A 19,397-nucleotide genomic window follows, 5' to 3' on the forward strand; every position below is an offset into this window, starting at 1 on the left:
AATACATATTGATGTTGCATATTTGGTTACAAAAAGTGCTTTCTTTATCAGTAATCCTGGGTCAAAACTACAACTTTAAAGTTTAGACCTAGAAACTACTATACACAGTGTGATTAATACAAAACCTAAGAGCTTAGAATCTGCTTTTATAGGGAAACATAAACAAGAATAACGTTATTGTCATTGCTTTGCTTATAATTGTCTTCAGTCAAAAGTTTTGCCAACCCCCATTATTGTATTTAGGATTAGAGGTGAATTTATGTGTATATGTTTGCCAGTTTCTGTGTGATATGGTATGAGTAAGCAGGTTTCATATTTGTTGGAGAACACCCAAATTAATAGTAAAAACCCAATTAGGGTTTTAGTGAAATTAATAACAAAGTTATTGAAAAAATAATAGTATACATTAAGAGTATTGAAATGTGATGGTTAGGGGGGGTGTACCAAGAAAGAGACAACTCAATAAGTTATTGTTTTTAGTGTTCTTGTTCTTTGCTTAACAGTAACAATAATAACAAATTCATCAAACCTGATATCAGTTTTGGAATTGATATAATCATATTCTAGTATTTTTAGAGAATTTCCTTGGTCATTTTAAAGTTTTTGTCACAAAAAAAATTTTCAATGAAGAAAATGACTAAAATAAGTTTTATTAAATGATAAAAATATGGTTAACTAATCTAGACTTAGGATTTAGAGTTAAGGGATGGAGTTTTGGGATAGAGTTTCAAATTTAAAAAAAAAACAAAATAAAAATATTAAAAATTACAAAATAAAAAAAAAGATTATTTTGATCATTTTTTTCGAGTGCTATTTTTACGGCAAAACTTAAAAATGATTATTCGAGAGAATTGCCCATATTTTTATATCACACAAAAATATTAATATTATCTAGTAGCTCAACTTGTTTTGCCATCTTATTTTTATGATTATATTTTTACTGTTTCTGATTATGGCTTAAATATTCGAATTTGGTGGCATGCAAATTTGATGATCGAGTATTCGAGTTTATAAAACACCTGAATTCATAGTTTTTAGAGTTTAAAAAGAAATTAATGAATCATAAAATACTAATTATTGGACGGAGCTTAAAGCTCTCGGGTCAAACTTATGGCCACAGAAAGGTGGCCACGTGATAGATATCTTCGTATTATCATTCTTCTTATATTTTTGCTATTTTGTGTTCTTTTTCTCCCCTTCTACAATTATTATTTACGTTTACAATTTAGAAATTCATAGGCTCATAGCATATACCAATATCCATTCCTTGTAGATGCCGTGACTACATAATATTTTTTTTTTTTTTTTTGGAACTTTAATATTTCTTTTCTTAATAAGCATTTTTTAGGAACGTTAATAAGCATTGATTTTAACTTATATATCGATTGAGGAGAACCTCTAGCCTAAAACTTTCTAACAATTAGATACCCTATTTTCCTATAAAGTGAGAAATATATTAACTTGCAAGTTTATAGAAAAATGCTGAGCGACAAAAATGATGAACGCTGTCAGAAGTTTTATTTTTGTCAGTGAACAATATAAAATTACATATTCATTACAGATCCATATATGGAAAAGAAAAAGAAAAGGTAATACGACGACAAAAAGAATGAAAATAATATATATAGAAACGTATAATTAGAAGAAAATAAGACTTTATAATTAAAGCTTCCTTTATGAAGTAATTAAAACTTCTTGAAGCTACACAACACGAACACGAGGGATTCGAGAGAATTGTGGAGAAAGTTCGTTAGCGTTGTCTGTTCCGTACGCATGTGGCAAGCCCTTAAATATATATTCTTTTACTTGAAGAAAATACATAGAAAATAAAAAGAACTAACTAAGAAATTAAATTATCGATGCTTTAAAAGTACATGAAACACGTTGAAACTTATATGAACCCAGAAAAGTTGGAGATCCTAGCATTTTATCAACTATCCCTGTTATGAATGTAACAAAACACGGACATCTCTGCAAAGTAAACAAAAGAGAATAGGTAAACGACCTTTAATTTAGTATTATCTTCTAGAGAATCTAATAAGTAAAACTAATCTTAACATGTATAGATGACTTGAAAGCCTTTAGAAAAAAAAATGTATATATGATTTCTAATAGGGAAAAGGTCACCTTTATTGGACAAAAATATACATTTTACGACGATTAACGAGATAATCAACATGTGGAAGAGCCAACAATATGTGTTTTCTAAGTTTTAACTGACAAAATCATTAAGGTTAAAAAACAAATGGATGACATATTTGGTCGTGAGTGTCTCTTTGTCCCCATGGCCATAGGGTTTGACCTTTCATAAAAGTAAAACGCCAGTCGTGGGGAGGAGTCACGTATCAAACCATAGGGTAGACTTCTACTTTTTAGTTTTCTTCTCCTATAATATAGCTTGCTCGTACTTTATACTCTCTCCGTTCCGCGAAAATAAGATTTTTTAGATTTTTTTCTTGTTTCACAAAGATAGATTTTCTATATTGTTAAGGTACTTTTTATAGTTTTGAAGAACATTAATTAAGAATATTTGAATTAATCAATTCCATGTGAAAAATTATTAAAAAATGTATAATAAAATAAAAAATAAATTAAATTATAAACATTTATTAATAAGCATCATATTCTATAAAATCTTACTTTCGAGAACGGAGAAAGAACAAAGGAAGAAGTATATTGGTGTGCTTAAGAATTTCAAGCCACGTTACTTGATAGTTAAAAACAGGAGTGGTCTAGTGGATTTGTAGGGTTTCCGATAATTAAATCAGAAAAGTTTTAGGCCATACGATTAAAAAATATGTTATATACGAAACGATGCGTATTACATAAGACTAATCAAGTTAATAGATTAATTAATCTTCAAAAATAAGACACTCTTGAATCTTGATTTGCTTATGATACAGAGTGAATTTGGTTGTAACTTTTCCTTCATAAGCGATAGGTTTCAGAACAGAACTCATAAACTAGTGAATTTGATATACATGTGTACATGTGGTTGTTCTTATTGGGTGTTAATATACAAACCAAAATAAGAGATATGATATTTTTAAAATCACTAAAATGGACGATTGAAGAAAAGTAAAAAAATAATGTGTATGAATAGTATATACTTCCAAAAACTACAGAGCAGTAATCAAAATTTGATCATATCAGCTGATAATTTCTACGTACAAGGCAAGGCTATACGGCGGTATATTATCTACGTTGTGAAATACTTGTAGAACACTTATGACATCAATTAGTGTTTTCTTAAGAAGACAACAAAAAATATAAGCAACTGGAGAAGAAAATTACAAGAGAAGTAAAATAATTGGCAATGAGGTAAGCAATGACTAAAAAGACTTCGTCATAAATTGAGGGCCTAGGGAAACATGAACACCACTTGCAATTCATGTAGATAACGTATAGTTTATAGTTGCATGGCGTCGTTTTCTTTATTGTAACGTAAGTAGATCTGTTTAAAACTTGGAAAGCATAATAAAATTGAAGCTGATACTTCCAAAACTAAAAGTGCTAATTTGTTTTGCTCACACTTCAAAACCACGTGATTTTGCACTTATAACGTCCACCCAAATTTAATGGGTTACCCATAACCCATCCCTAACAAAAAGTATAATAAATAATATTTTTTTTTCTTCAGAACGAATAATTAATATTCTCTATGCTTTATATTATATATTTTCTTTTTTTGAAATTTTGCTTTATATTATAGAGACAAATATATTTACTACCATCTTCTAAATTTCTAGTAACTATGTTTCTATTTCATGTAGAGACTAGTTTTAGAATATTAAGATAAACACAATTTCAAATTACAATCCTTTGTGGTGATTGTATGCTAGCTAGCTCTAACATCTCATCACATGTGTGCATGAGATCATGAAACATTGAAACTAAAGCATATACTATATAACATTAAAATAGTTATTTTGTTAACTTGAATTGATTGTATAATTTGTCATCAGTCGCCAAAAACATTATTAACGGAGGTAGCATATCGGCACAAGCTCTTTGCAGCATTTCGACGAACACGTTGTGTGCGATGATGTTGTTCTGCAGAAAGTCGACCACACTTAATCAAAATGCTTCGAGATTCGTTCAGCTTCATCTCTCGGATACAGGTACGCTTAGAACCGACTTGCTCTGTAACTTCTCTGCCTTCTTCTCTTGCTGGGAACGAAACTTCTCTAGTATTACCGATGTGAAAGTCTGTTTCAGAGAGAGATTGAGGAACGGACTCGTCAATATCAAGAAAGATGATGCTGTTGCTCTCTTCCAATCCATGATCAGGTCTAATCCTCTTCCTACACTCATCGATTTCAGTAGACTGTTCAGTGGCATTGCCAAGACAAAACAGTATGATCTCGTGTTGAATCTCTGCAAGCAAATGGAACTAAACGGGATTGCACATAACACCTACACTCTCAACATTATGATCAACTGCTTTTGTCGTAGTTGCAAAACTTGTCTTGCTTACTCTGTTCTGGGGAAAGTCATGAAGCTTGGGTTCAGCCCTGACACAACCACATACAACACTCTCATCAACGGACTCTGTCTCGAAGGCAAAGTCTCCGAAGCTGTGGGTTTAGTCAACAAAATGGTGGAAAGCGGATGCCAAGCCGACACGGTTACGTTTGGTTCAATAGTCAATGGGATATGCAAATCAGGAGATACTTCTCTGGCTTTGGATTTTTTGAGGAAGATGGAGGAAAGTGATGTGAAGGCTGATGTGGTTACGTACAGTACAGTTATTGATAGTCTCTGTAGAGATGGGTGTATGGATGATGCAGTTAATCTACTCAATGAGATGGAGACGAAAGGGATCAGGTCCAGTGTTGTTACGTACAATTCTCTAGTAGGTGGGTTTTGTAAAGCTGGTAGATGGGATGAAGGTGCGAAGGTCTTGAAGGATATGATTCGGAGGAAGATGGTCCCTAACGTCGTCACTTTCAATGTGTTGATTGATGTTTGTGTCAAAGCAGGGAGGCTTGAGAAGGCTAAAGAGTTTTACGAGGAGATGATCACGAGAGGTGTGTCTCCCAATACTATTACTTATAACTCGTTGGTAGATGGGTTTTGTATGCAGAACCGGCTCGGCGAGGCTAACAAGATGTTGGATGTTATGGTTGGGAGTAACTGCAGTCCTGATCTTGTGACTTTTAATAGTCTTTTGAAAGGGTATTGTAAGGTGAAAAGAGTTGATGAGGCTATGAAGCTCTTCAGAGAGTTTCCTGAGAGGGGGTTGGTTGCTAATGAAGTTACTTATAGCATCCTTGTTCAAGGGTTTTGTCAATCCGGGAAAGTTAAGATCGCTGAGGAGCTTTTTCAAGAAATGGTTTCGTGTGGTGTTGTTCCTGATGCTATGACGTATGGTATATTGCTTGATGGTTTGTGTGAGAACGGGAGGCTTGAGAAGGCGTTGGAGATATTTGAGGATTTGCAGGAGAGTAAGATGGAGCTTGATGTTGTTATGTATACGATTATGATTGAGGGGATGTGCAAGAGTGGAAAGGTGGACGATGCGTGGACGCTGTTCTGTAGCCTAGGTTTGAAAGGAGTGAAGGCTAATGTTAAGACGTACACGGTGATGATTTGGGGACTGTGTAAGAAAGGGTCGTTGTCTGAGGCGAACACGTTGCTTAGAAAAATGGAGGAAGATGGGAATGCGCCGAATGATTGTACATACAACACTCTTGTCAGGGCATATCTTCGAGATTGCGACTTAGCCAAATCAGCAGAACTTATTGAAGAAATGAAGAGTTGTGGGTTCTCAGCAGATGCTTCTACTGTTAAGATGGTGATGGATATGTTATCTAGCGGTGAATTGGACAAAAGCTTTTTGGATATGCTTTCTTAGTGGTTTGTTGTTTTTGTGTATTGTCTCAGAGCGTTGAAAAAGAGGTATGTTTTATTTTTTGGTTAGGACTTATCTTAGGCCTAAGGTTGATTATGATTGGCCAATAATTGATCTAATTGATCATTAAGACGGAGTAGAAGAACTAAGGGAACTTCCTTGTGGGTGGCCATCACTTCCACTGCTCATGCGTAGACAAATGGTTGTACATGCTCAAGAGTAGCAACTTGGATCACGAGGAAGTCTAAAAGAAACAGATTTGCTTAATAGTGACCCACATAGCAGTTGATCAAAGGAACTTAAGGGTCCAAAGGTAAAACACTAGTATGATGCATTGTTTGTGATATGATATCATATATATATATACAAATTTATTATACGTTTGTTTGTTTTTATATATTATGGTTTGGAAAGGAATCAGGTTCTGTAAATCCATATCTATCATCTTTCACTTGCAACCAGTCTTTTGTATTACCTCGAATTGTCAGAGACTTTCATCATCTGGAGATTGGCAATGGAAGATTTTGATCTGAGATTATAAGTTGTTTCAAGTGTCATGTCCAGTTTAGTCGATCTTGAATGGTTAATGCCTCCTGATATTAAAAATTTAAAATCATTCATCTGTTTCTATTTAAATTGAAATTGGTCCAACCAAAAAAAGAGCAAAAGTTAAATCGGAGCTTTTATCAAACCAAGTCGGGCAATAAAGACCAACATGGAGTCAAAGCCCTGAATCGAACACAATTATCTCGGTTTTCCGATAAAAGTTATTCGATCAAACCAAAAGTCGGCCAATAAGGATTTCGGTTTGTTCAGACCGGTTATGGGTAGAAATTATACCGGTTTGGTCTGTGTCACTGAAAGCTGCGTGTCTTGGCTCTTTGGGAGGGTTTACAGACATACAGACAGTGTGAGAGCTTTGAGCTGGGGGGAAAGGAACGATTCAGGTTGAGAGACGATGTTGATGATTCGGATTCGGATACGGAGTGCCAAAGCTTTGAGATCTGTTCGGCCTCTTCTCCTGGAGACTGCAGGTACCCTGAGAACTTCTTCGTTCCACAGCCCTTACGAGTTCTCGTGTTTCGTTTGCGAACGAGGCTTTTCTAGCGGTCTCACCAGCGATATAAATCTCTGTTATAGAGAGAGATTGAGAAGTGGGCTCGTCGATATCAAGAAGGATGATGCTGTTGCTCTCTTTCAGTCCATGGTTCGGTCTCGTCCTCTTCCTACAGTCATAGATTTCAACAGATTGTTTGGTTTAGTTGCCAAAACAAAACAGTACGATCTCGTGTTAGCTCTCTGCAAGCAAATGGAATTGCAAGGGATTGCTTATGATCTCTACACTCTCAACATTATGATCAATTGCTTCTGCAGGCGTAGGAAACTCGGTTTTGCTTTTTCTGCTATGGGAAAGATCTTGAAACTTGGTTATGAACCTAGCACGATCACCTTCTCAACTTTGATTAACGGATTGTCTCTTGTGGGTAAAGTTTCTGAAGCTGTGGAGTTAGTTGATCGAATGGTGGGAATGAAGGTTATTCCAAATCTCATTATACTCAACACTATTGTCAATGGGCTTTGTCTCCAAGACAGATTGTCTGAAGCAATGGCTTTGATAGATCGAATGATGGCCAATGGATGTCAACCCGACGGATTTACCTACGGTCCGGTTTTGAACAGAATGTGTAAGTCAGGGAACACTTCCTCCGCCTTGGATCTCCTCAGAAAGATGGAAGGTAGAAAAATCGAACTCGATGCTGCTAAATACAATGTCATTATTGACAGTCTTTGCAAAGATGGGAGCCTCGACGATCCACTCATCCTTTTCAATGAAATGGAAACCAAAGGGGTCAAAGCAAATGTCATCACCTACAACTCTCTCATAGGAGGCTTCTGTAGTGCCGGCAGATGGGATGATGGTGCACAGCTGCTGAGGGATATGATCAGAAGGGGAATCACTCCTAACGTTGTCACTTTCAATGCTTTGATTGATAGTTTTGTGAAAGAGGGAAAGCTTTCTGAGGCTGAAGAATTGTACAATGAGATGATCCCAAGAGGAATAGATCCTAATACCATTACATATAGTACTTTGATTTATGGGCTGTGCTACGAAAAGCGCTTAGATGAAGCCAACCAGATGCTGGATCTGATGGTTAGCAAGGGATGCGATCCTGATATTTGGACGTATAATATCCTTATAAACGGGTATTGTAAGGCTAAACTGGTTGATGAAGGTATGGGACTTTTCCGCAAAATGTCTCTGAGAGGAGTGGTTGCAGATACAGTCACTTATAGCAGTCTCATTCAAGGGTTTTGTCAATCTGGAAAACTTAAAGTTGCCAAAGAACTTTTCCAAGAGATGGTTTCTGAAGGTGCTCATCCTGATATTGTGACTTACGGTATTTTGCTGGATGGTTTGTGTGACAATGGAGAACTAGAGGAAGCCCTGGAAATACTTGAAAAAATGCACAAGACTAAGACGGAACTTGACATTGGTATATATAGTATCATCATTCACGGGATGTGCAATGCTAGTAAGGTCGATGATGCTTGGGATCTGTTCTGCAGCCTACCTTCGAAAGGAGTGAAGCCTGATGTTAAGACGTACACTGTAATGATTTCGGGATTGTGTAAGAAAGGGTCACTGCCTGAAGCAAAGATGTTGCTTAGAAAAATGGAGGAAGATGGGATTGCGCCAAATGATTGTACATACAACACACTAATACGAGCTCATCTCAGAGGCAGCGACATAAGCAATTCAGTTGAACTCATCGAAGAAATGAAGAGGTGTGGCTTCTCTGCAGATGCTTCCACCATGAAGATGGTTATGGATATGTTATCGGATGGTGGATTGGACAAAAGCTTTTTGGATATGCTTTCTTGAACGCCTCATCTAAGGTGTGTGTTTTGCTCTGTTTATGCTTTTAGGAAAGGTTTGTAAAATTTCAAGATAGAAACTACAACTGAGCCAATTCCCTTGCTCTTGAACGCCTCATCTAATGACTCCTTAGAACTACGATAGATTTCATGAGTTCTAAGCCCTTCCCTTGTTCCACTTTGTGTGTATCTGTTAATCTATTTAAATCTGTATTCAAAAATCTGAAGCTCTGCTAGAAAGCTGAGGTGGTAAAGAGAATATCTCTGAGTCTTGACCATATGAAGTAGAATTGCTCCATGGGGATGCAAAACCATAGGCAAGGACTGAACGGTCATGAGCCACACCATCTGGACTATCAACTTCATATTCCATGCAGAAGCAATACCATTGTCTCCTTCCCTTACCACTCTTGTCTGGACTGGACAGCATCACTGGTACCTGATAACATCAGAGCATCAAGCACTGGCAGCTAGTCGAGTTTCATTCCACCAATCTTTTTTCCGGCCGAAAAGTTGGGAATCATAGTCATCAATCTCCATCTGATCTGAAACCAAGTCATCACGTGCCATCCAGACACGATGGAAAACACATCAGGTGTTCTTGTTTGTGAAAATTAACACCAACAATACATACAGTATTTTTGCCTTATAGATATTAAATGATTATTTTGTTTGTTTGTTAATATATGCTACAATGCACATATATTATTACAGTAAAAAACGTAAAAACAATAAATAATAATTTGCACTAACTAAAACTAGTCCATAGTTGAGAATAAAAGAAACAAAGTGACGCAATCTCAAGCCTGGAGAAGGTTCAATCAAAATCATAATAAACCGGTTTTCAGACGGCCGACATGGAGCCGGTTTAGAGAGATATATATAAAAAAACGCAATCTCGTTATAACCTTCTTCTTAACGAAGATCTGCTACATTTATGATTCAGGCTTAGCTTTTCTTCTCTTCCCCCAATTATCGAGATTTCTAGGGTTTCGATCTTCGCTGCACTTTTGATTTCTCCAGGATTCGATTCTCTCTGGTTTTATCGCCAATTTCGCCTCGATTCGCTCAATTGCATCCCATCAGTCCCTCTGATCGGCTTCGTCTCTAGGTTCGTTATCCTCTTTCTGTAGTTCGATCAAGGGATTGAGTGTATGGTTTTGCTGTTTCGATATGGTATTCCGGGAAAGTTTTGTGTTTCGCGGGAAAAATCTGTGGTGGGAGATTCTGCTTCTCCTCCTCCTCCTTCACTGCTCTTTAGATTAGTGTACTTGTTAAGAGATGTGCACATCTGTTGATTCGGTGTGTTAAAGTTTTGGTTTTTCTCTGATGAGTGATTAGTTTGTTCTGGTTTTGTAGGAGGAAGACTCAGTTATTTTCTTATCTAAGCGATTCTGATGCTCGTTAGGGTTGGTTGCTGGCTAATTTGATGAGGAAGAAGCGGAAAGGTAGCGAAACTGAGGGTTCCGAGAATTTACAAGAGGATTTGTCATCATGTGCCACTGGTTCACGATCATCCAACTTCAGGTCGCATTTTTCGCTAGAGGGTTACGCTAGACTTAAGAAGCGGTGCAAGGAGAATGATACTGTCGACGAGGAGTCCGTTGGTTCCTTCAAGAGACGGCTCGCCGGCGTTGCTACCGCCCCTCCTTGTGGTGCGTCTTCTTTGGTTTCGTCAGGGAGAGGTTTGAAGAGGAAGATTGGGTGCATTGACGTTTCCACGCAGACTGGCAGGAAGAATAAGATTGACGATGATTATGTTTTTGGTCCTAATATTGGGAAAGGTAAATTCGGGTCGGTTAGGATCTGTAGGTCGAAGAATAACGGGATTGACTTTGCTTGTAAAACTCTGAAGAAAGGGGAGGAGACTGTTCACAGGGAGGTTGAGATAATGCAGCATTTGTCCGGTCATCCTCGGGTTGTCACGTTGCATGCTGTGTATGAAGAGTCTGATTGTTTCCATCTTGTGATGGAGCTGTGTTCCGGGGGACGTTTGATTGATCAGATGGTCAAGGAGGGAAAATATTCTGAGCAGCGAGCAGCTAATATATTCAAGGACCTCATGCTAGTTATCAAATATTGCCACGAGATGGGAGTTGTGCATAGAGATATAAAACCTGAGAATATTCTCCTAACAGCTGCTGGGAAGATTCAGCTTGCTGATTTTGGACTTGCCATGAGAATTGCAAAAGGTAATTCAAGAATGACTTTAAGTAATTTGTGTATGCAGTTTAAATGATTTGTGGTGTCTTTATAAAAATTGTCAAGTGTAGTGACTGGATAAGGTTGTTGTTGTACATGATTTTAGTTATTGTGATTAAAGTATTGTTATGTTAATATTACTTGACAAGTTATGGCCCCTCTTGTTTCACGAGAGATAAAGCGTTTGACATATTCTACTTGAGATCATAGTTTGACTTTTTCTCTGTATCTTAATTGAGCTGTCAAGGTTTTACTAATATATTGGTTTAATATGCTTTGTACAGGTCAAACATTGTCTGGATTGGCGGGTAGTCCTGCTTATGTTGCACCGGAAGTTCTCTCTGAAAACTATTCAGAGAAAGTCGACATTTGGAGTGCAGGAGTCCTCTTATACGCTCTCTTATCTGGTGTGCTCCCGTTTAAGGGAGACTCTTTGGATGCAATTTTCGAAGCAATCAAGAAAGTGAAGCTTGATCTCAACTCGGGAGTGTGGGAGTCAGTGTCCAAACCAGCCCGTGATCTGTTGGCAAGAATGCTAACAAGGGAAGAATCGTCCAGAATCACAGCGGATGAAGTGCTAAGTAAGACTTCTATGTCTATTTAGCATGCAGTGTTGCTGGATCCTTTGTTTGTCGTTGTTTAATTACCGTATCGTGATTTGTGTGTTTCAGGGCATCCATGGATACTCTTCTACACAGACCGGACACTCAAGACGATGTGTATCAAGTCCAAGCACAAGAATCAAACAGGACCTCCTCCATGCCTCCAGATTCGCAGCCAAATAGAGAAAATTGACCTAAACAGAGCGAACAGAGAGAAGAAGAAGACAACATCTGATTCACCGACTGATTCATTCTCCAACACAGAGGAGGAAGAAGATGAGAGCGGTGTGGTCGATGTGCTTGTGGTTGCGATCTCCAACGTGAGGATCTCAGAACCAAAGAGAAGCAGAGTCTGTAGTCCCACAAGCAGCCCCATTGAACAGCAACACTCTTCTAACCTGACCACGACTAATACACTATGTCAAGCCTTCTGACAAAACCAGCTTCACACACACACATATAGGCTTCTCCCAAGTCTCAAAGTCACGCATATGATCTTAGTGACTGTATTATGTCATAAATCATAATAGCTCTCTAATAGTTGGATTTGATTTCATCTGATTCTGATTGTCCCTTCTCCATTCCTGACTATGTTGTACAGATCATGTAAATATAGAAATATTCCAAAATGTTTGATTCGATTGTGTCGGAGTTATCAACAGTCATAGACTTCAAAACAAAAGAAAAAAACAATTTGATGATGCAATAGAACTTGCAGTGAAATGGAATAAAAAGACACTGATAAGAATAGCCAACGTTCTTATAATTGTGCCCATCTATACTCATACTGGTCTCTTAAACCCAATAAGTTTGTGCTTTATGCAATAATATATGTTAAGAACTTAAGGTCACCAAACTTATAGAGAAACTGGTAGCGGTGTGAACGTGTCATGATAGTACTGTTATCTTGTCGAGATTGTTCTATTGCTTACGGTGGTGGAGGGAACGAATTTGATTAGTTATGATATATTACAATGATATAAGATTGTCACAACAGTATTAAACAAGTTTCTCTTTTTATCATTTCATTAAGATTGCCACAATAGTATTGTCACAACAACTTATTTTTGTCATTTTGTTTTTCTTGGTTCAACAGTTTCATCTATTGATTTGCTTGTAACACAAATAATTATTAAATAGATATTTATCTGAATTGCATATTGTAGTGATACAAACTATACTAATATACTAGTTCATATCTTTTGATATTTAAACATTGATTTTCTTATCTTGACAAAAATAGTTAATATTGCTTTTAGTTCTTGTTGGAGCATTTGTTTGAGCATGAATCTACACAGTCCACAACCTTCTTTGCATATGGTCATCCCACAAACAACAATAAAAACTATCAGTTATCAGCTACTATCCATAATAATAGATCTTATGTTTTGACAACTGTTAAGATACTAAGTAAATCTATATATGTGGTTATCAGTTATTAATAAATTCATTCATGTAATCAAGAAAGAAAATGTATTTGTGTTGAGCAAACCAAAATAGTTCTTATAAAGAAGGAAAAAAAACTTATTCGGATTTCTGAGAGAATAAAGAGAAATACAATGATGAGTAGCACAACCAAGCTTGCAATAATAATCAATACGATCTATTTCTTTTGCCAAAATCAATGGAGGGAGAAGACAAGCACCAAGACAAGTGATTGGACACTAAAGCAATTTTGGAAACTTTTCAGTGGCACAACCCGTAACACAACCTGGAAAACAAACTCCAAAATTGATTGTGTTTTGAGCTTGTGTCTGAACCACAATATCCCCCATTACCATCACTACCAACATTGTAATGAACATTAACGACACTCTTTCCTTCCCATTTTTCTTTTGGTTTGAAAATAAAATTTGAGGTAATCTGTTAGTTAATCGTGGATGTTGCTAACTTATGATGTTATTCTTTGTTTATATAGGGATTGGAACCTTATGTATAACCTGTTGACAGAAAAGAGAATCTTTTATAATAGTTAACATTTCTACAGTAACATTGTTACTTATTAGGTGTGATTATGGAGCGGCTAATACAATATTATTATTTTTAATTTTTTTTGTTTCCTATTTGCTGATTATATTATTCCTCATTTTTTGAGGTAAAGGTTTGGAATAAAACATAAATATGTGCAAACTGTTTTTTTTTTTTGATAAACTCTATCGGCTGATTTAGTTGGCCTCGGAAAAAACACGGTTAGTTCTATAGAGTGGACTGACACTTAGTGCAAACTGTTTTCAAATATATCTACTTAAATACATGAATACCTCTTCTTGTGATGCTTGATGCATATGATCTGTATAATAGTGTTTTCAAAAATATAAGTATTAATGTGTATGAAAATTACTTTTCGTTGATGGTCACATATAACATTATATTAAAATTCAGTTGTTTACTGTAGTAGTAACCGTCCAATTTTTATACAAGAACAATGGGGATATATATTATAGTTTGTTAGATTTTGCATACAATGTCTCATAAAATAAATAACGTTTTACGTGCCTGCATGCATTCTTTACTGTGACATATATGTATTTTTAAATTAAATTATAACTTTTGCTAAATAAATGTATGTATTTAAATTCCGAGATCTAAATACAAAAAAGAAATTTTGAAATTCTTTTTTATACTATATATTATATATAATTTAGTTACCATTTGAAATGAAATTAATTAATGTTTTCTTAAGGTAATTGTGAGATTAGTAACTAAAGTATAAATTACATCATAGTGGTAAAAAGTGATTGGAATAAAATTATTTTTGGATCCTATACAAAAGCCACTGTTACAATGTCCACTGAGGCCAATTGCAACTGTTACCTTTGTAATCCGGATCTAAGGTTTACCTAGATGAGTATGTTCTCTACAAAAGATTAAAAAAAAAAAAAAAAACCTAACTTACATTACACACTCACTCCACCATTTTGGAGTGAAGAGAGCTCGATGTTAAAATTTAGTGTCTATCAATAGTTGTCTCAACTATACTCAGACTCGGTCCTAAAACCAAATAGGCTCGTACTTAATAGATTAATATTTATTAAAAATTTAGAAGCACCAAACTTAGAGAAGATGGTAGGGGTGTGAGCTTAGGTGGTGGGGAGAACGAACCAGATCAGTTATGCATGGTTTATTACAGTTCTATTAGATTGTCACAATAATATACATCCTTATTTTTATAATTTAACTTTTTCTCAGGTCAACAGTTTCATATATTAATTTGCTTGTAGCACAAATAATTTCAATCAAGAAATAAAAATTTATTCGGATTGGATATTGTAGGGATACAAACTATACTAGTTAATATATTTTACTATTTAGACATCGATTTTTTCTCATAATAAGAACATTTAATAAAATGGCTTTTAGTTCTTGTTGGAGCACTTGTTTGAGCATGAATCCACACAGTCTCCAACTTTGTCTACATCTGCTCATTCCAAAAACAACAATCATAAACCATCAATTATGTAATCTTCAAATACAATTCATAATAGTAGATATAACGTTTTGACAAGAAGTAAGATACCAAGTATATGTGGTTATCGATTAATAAGATATTTTCGTATAATAGAAAGAAGAAAAACTTACTCGGATTTCTGAGAGAAGAGAGAGAAGCACAATGATGAGTAGCACAACTAAGCTTGCAAAAATAATCAGTATGATCGATTTTCTTTGCCAAAATAATTTGAGAATGAGAAGGAGGAATATTTGACGTTGGAGGAGCAAGACAAGTAAGAATACAAGTGAATGGACACAAAAGTAATTTTGGTAACTGTTTTTCAATGGCACAACGATCAATACAACCGGGATAACAATTTCTAAAAGAGAGTGTGTCTTGAGCTTGTGTTTGAGCCACAAAGTTCCCCATTGCCATCACTATCATTATTGTAATGAGCATTATTATGGTCTCTCCCGTGCTTCTCATTTTCTTTCTTTTGTTTTAGATGATTATAAAATTTGAGGAATTTGCTTGCCAATGGTGGATGTTGTTAACTATGGTTGTTAATGTTTGTTTATATAGGGATTTGGAACCTTATGTATAATAAGATATTGACAAAAAGAAAGAATCTTTTGTAATAGCTACTAGCATTTCTATAGTCAATGTTATGTATTAGGTGTAAGTGCAGGGTGGCTTATACTATCTTTAATTTTATTTTTCTCGATTTTGGGATTATATTATTCTGTTTGTGAGGTAGAAGTTTGCATTAACCAAAATATGTGCAAGCTATTTTCAGATATATCTACTTAAATACATGAATCTACTTTTTCTTGTTTTGACGTATCATGAATGATACGTCTGTGGAATAGTGTTTGAAATGTATGCATTATCTTTATTTGTTTGATTTTTTCCCATTTGGTTATTATATTTTTGTCCGTTTGTGAGCTAAATTCATTAACATAAATATGTGCAAACTGTTTTAGATATACGCCTACTTAAATACATGAATCTTTTTTTTTTCTTGTTTTGATGTCTCATGCATCTGTATAATAGTGTTTTCAAAAAAAATATGTAGTAATGTGTATGAAAAATATACTTTCGTTGATGGTCATATATTTTATTAAATTTAAATTCAGTCGTTTACATTAGTAACCGTCTAATTTTTACTTAAAATATGTGAAGATATATTATATTTTGTTATATATATTCCATACAATCTCTCATAAAATAAATAATGATTTACATGCATGCATACCATATTATGCCATACATGTTTTAAATTAAAACTTGTCACTTGTGCTGAAGATATATGTATCTATATTCAAGTTTAAATGTAAAAATTATCACATGTTCTTAAAATTTAGTATGCTGCTGTTATAGTTTATTTGCTTAATTTTTTTAGCCAAAAAACTTATTTGCTTATATTGAACCAAAATAAAATTATATGCTTGAGACAACTACTCATAGATAACTATTTATTATTTTACAACTGAATATAATTTTGGGTTCACAGTTTTACTCACTTATTTGCTTGTAACAAAAGAAAAGAAACACATCAAATACAAAAAAAAAATATATATATATATATATATATATATATTATATGTATATATACATATATTATCCATTGAAATAAAAATCAATTAATGTTTGTGAAATGTAATTGTCATATTGGCAACTGCTGTATAAATTGCATCAAAGTTGTAGAAACTGACTGGAATGCAAATTATTGGATCCTATATAAGAGCCAACATTACAGTTTCCACTGCAAGTTACCATTTGTAATCGGGATCTGAGATTTACGTAGATGAGTACATACTCGACAAGAAAAGATATATTGTTATTCTTGTCGATAGATTCTATTGCATACAGTAGAGGGAAGTATTCATTATATATTACAATTATATAAATTGGCCCAATAATTTCAAACATCCTCTCTTTTTATCATTTTTTCAGTATTTTCATCTATTGATTTGCTTGTAACACAAATAATTTCAATGTGGAAATACATATTTATTTGGATTGAATATTGTAGTTTTACAAACTACACTAACTCATATATTTTGATACTCAGACAGTGAACTTTTTTATCTTAACAAGAACATTTAATAAAGTCTCTTCTAGTTCTTGCCGGAGCACCTGTTTGAACATGAATCCACACAATCCACAACTTTGTCTACATCTGTTTATTCCAGAATCAACAAGAAACCATCAGTGAAAAAATATTCAATTAAGATCTGTAATAGCAGATACTATGTGTTCTACATCTACATATATATGATTATTACTAATAAGATGTTTTCATATAATCAAGAAAGAAAATGTTATTTGTGTTAACCAAACAATATAACTCTTTTAAAAGAAAAGACAAAAACTTACTTGGATTTTGGAGAGAAGAAAGAGCAAGACAACGATGACTAGCACAACCAAGTTTACAGAAATAATCAGTATGATCGATTTCGTTTGCCAAAATCATTTGTGACGTAGGAGAAGGAGTATTTGATGTTGGAGGAGGAAGACAAGTCATGAAGCAAGTGAATGGACACATCAAACCAGTTGGAAACTTCTTCTCGATGGCACAACTCACAATACAACCCGGGAAACAGCTTCTAAAAGGATAAGTTTGCGCTTGAGCTTCTGCTTGAACCACAAAGTTCCCAATTATCATCACTATCATTAGTGTAATGAACATTATGGTCATTCTTTTGCTTTCCATTCTCTTTCTTTTTTTTGGTTTGAAGAGATGATTATAAGATTCGATGAAACTTGTTTGTTAATCGTGGATGTTGTTAATGTCTATTGTTAATGTTTGTTTATATAAGGATTGTGGAACCATCTGTATAAGCTGGTGACAGAAAAGAAAGAAATAATCTTCTGTAATAGTTAACATGTCTTTAATTTTATTTTATTTTCTGATTGGGTGATTATATCATTCCGTTTATGAGGTATAAGTTTGCATGTGCAAGTTGTTTTCAGATATATTTACTTAAGTACATGAATTTACTGTTTTTCTTGCTTTGATGTATGAATCAGTAATACTATGAAAGAAATACTTTCATTGATTGTCAGTATTCTACTGCGTTTAAATTCAGTCAATTAGAAAGTAACGACCCGATAATAACACAAGAATAAAACAATATGTTGTTCCTGGAATATGCATATGTGTCCATCTAATTTCTTAATAGAACAATATCAAGATATATTTTGTTACCATTTTTCATACAACCTCATAAAAATGAATTATAACTAATGTGCATGCATTCAATATTATGAAATGCAGATTTTAAATAGCAATTATATATATGTAATCAAATATTGGGATTTAAAATCATGAAACCTTCTTAAAATTTAGCATACGACCGTTATAACTTATTTGCTCAAATTTCTGCCCAAAAAGTAATATAATTTCTAGACCAGGGTTCAAGACCAGTTTTGAGCATATTGAGATAATAAAACATTCGCCTCAGTCTCTAAATTTTTTGTAGTTAATATGTATAGTTCTTTGGATTCCGAAAATGGATTAAAATGCCCAACAACTATATTGAGTTAAGGAGAGATTGAATATCCGAACTCCAACGGGTAATATCCGAACTCGAACGGGTATCTGAAGATAACCGAACATATGTATATTTAACTTTATATTTTTAGTTTAATTCTCTTATTTTATTCAATATATTTATATTGATGTTATACATGGTTTAAAATCATATAATATACATATAGTTGTGGACAAAATAATTTGCTATGCACTTAAAATGCATGTCAAGTTTTTTTGTTTCATGCATTAACAAAGTTGCATTTAAATTCTCAAAACCACAACTAGATTAGTGTTTTTCTATTTTTAAAATTTTGCTTCCGAACCTATTAATCGTTCAACTTATTAATTTTTTTAAAATCAGTTTAAGTTAATTGTAAAATTTTAAGTAGAAGAAACTTGAGTAGTGAGGAATTTGATTTTTTCTTTTTAAATAAAATATCCGAACCTGATCCAAAATATCCAAACACGAACTAAAAATACCCGAACCCGACCCGATATGTAAAAATATCCGAACGGATTCTAGACCCCTATATCGAAATACCCGAAAATCTAAAATATCTGATCTGAACCCGACCGGGTATCTGAACGCTGAAGCCTATATGAGATCACTATTAATAGACAAAAAAGACAATTTTAAAATTAAATATAATTTTGTGTTCACAGTTTTATTCACTTATTTGTTTGGTTTTTATATAGCATCAATAAAAATGAATAACTCGGTTTCGTTAAAACGATGATAATAATAGATTTCGTTTCTCTTCTCCTAAGAGCACTTGTCTGAGCATGAATCCACACAGTTTGCAACGTTCTCCACATCTGTCCCCAACACAACAACATCAAAAACCAGAAATACATATAAACTTTTCTTGAAATACTTATACTATGGCTAAAATA

The 19,397-nt window shown here is 34.3% G+C and overlaps 5 protein-coding genes across 7 annotated transcripts; 3 read left to right on the forward strand and 2 right to left on the reverse strand.

The window, feature by feature from the left end:
* The first annotated feature begins 3,830 nt into the window (after positions 1-3,830).
* LOC106308434 (putative pentatricopeptide repeat-containing protein At1g12700, mitochondrial) lies at positions 3,831-6,361 on the forward strand. 3 transcript variants are annotated; one of them, XM_013745593.1, is made up of 2 exons: positions 3,831-5,901; positions 5,986-6,361. In XM_013745593.1, exon 1 carries the CDS (start codon positions 4,043-4,045, stop codon positions 5,855-5,857), a length of 1,815 nt encoding a protein of 604 aa, XP_013601047.1. In that variant the 5' UTR covers positions 3,831-4,042; the 3' UTR covers positions 5,858-5,901; positions 5,986-6,361. The 3 variants fall into 3 exon arrangements, with proteins under 3 accessions (XP_013601047.1, XP_013601049.1, XP_013601050.1); XM_013745595.1 differs by having other exon boundaries at positions 3,832-4,121; positions 4,209-6,361; XM_013745596.1 differs by having other exon boundaries at positions 3,833-4,121; positions 4,219-6,361.
* A 393-nt stretch (positions 6,362-6,754) lies between these two features.
* Positions 6,755-9,375, forward strand: LOC106307553 (pentatricopeptide repeat-containing protein At1g12300, mitochondrial-like). The gene is made up of 2 exons (XM_013744538.1): positions 6,755-8,752; positions 8,960-9,375. The coding sequence occupies exon 1, from the start codon at positions 6,813-6,815 to the stop codon at positions 8,736-8,738; it is 1,926 nt and encodes a 641-aa protein (XP_013599992.1). The 5' UTR covers positions 6,755-6,812; the 3' UTR covers positions 8,739-8,752; positions 8,960-9,375.
* A 257-nt stretch (positions 9,376-9,632) lies between these two features.
* Positions 9,633-12,176, forward strand: LOC106307344 (serine/threonine-protein kinase PEPKR2). The gene is made up of 4 exons (XM_013744274.1): positions 9,633-9,842; positions 10,091-10,923; positions 11,218-11,514; positions 11,605-12,176. The coding sequence occupies exons 2-4, from the start codon at positions 10,161-10,163 to the stop codon at positions 11,967-11,969; spliced, it is 1,425 nt and encodes a 474-aa protein (XP_013599728.1). The 5' UTR covers positions 9,633-9,842; positions 10,091-10,160; the 3' UTR covers positions 11,970-12,176.
* A 2,698-nt stretch (positions 12,177-14,874) lies between these two features.
* On the reverse strand, positions 14,875-15,451 carry LOC106311294 (thionin-like protein 2). Its single transcript, XM_013748497.1, has 2 exons — positions 15,115-15,451; positions 14,875-14,953 (listed from the first exon to the last, which is right to left on the reverse strand). The coding sequence occupies exons 1-2, from the start codon at positions 15,449-15,451 to the stop codon at positions 14,892-14,894; spliced, it is 399 nt and encodes a 132-aa protein (XP_013603951.1). The 3' UTR covers positions 14,875-14,891.
* Positions 15,452-17,085: 1,634 nt separating this feature from the next.
* LOC106311258 (thionin-like protein 2) lies at positions 17,086-17,732 on the reverse strand. Its single transcript, XM_013748471.1, has 2 exons — positions 17,345-17,732; positions 17,086-17,147 (listed from the first exon to the last, which is right to left on the reverse strand). The coding sequence occupies exons 1-2, from the start codon at positions 17,679-17,681 to the stop codon at positions 17,086-17,088; spliced, it is 399 nt and encodes a 132-aa protein (XP_013603925.1). The 5' UTR covers positions 17,682-17,732.
* Between the last annotated feature and the right edge of the window lie 1,665 nt (positions 17,733-19,397).

Source organism: Brassica oleracea, chromosome C8, assembly GCF_000695525.1.
Source record: "Brassica oleracea var. oleracea cultivar TO1000 chromosome C8, BOL, whole genome shotgun sequence".
Lineage (NCBI taxonomy): Eukaryota > Viridiplantae > Streptophyta > Magnoliopsida > Brassicales > Brassicaceae > Brassica > Brassica oleracea.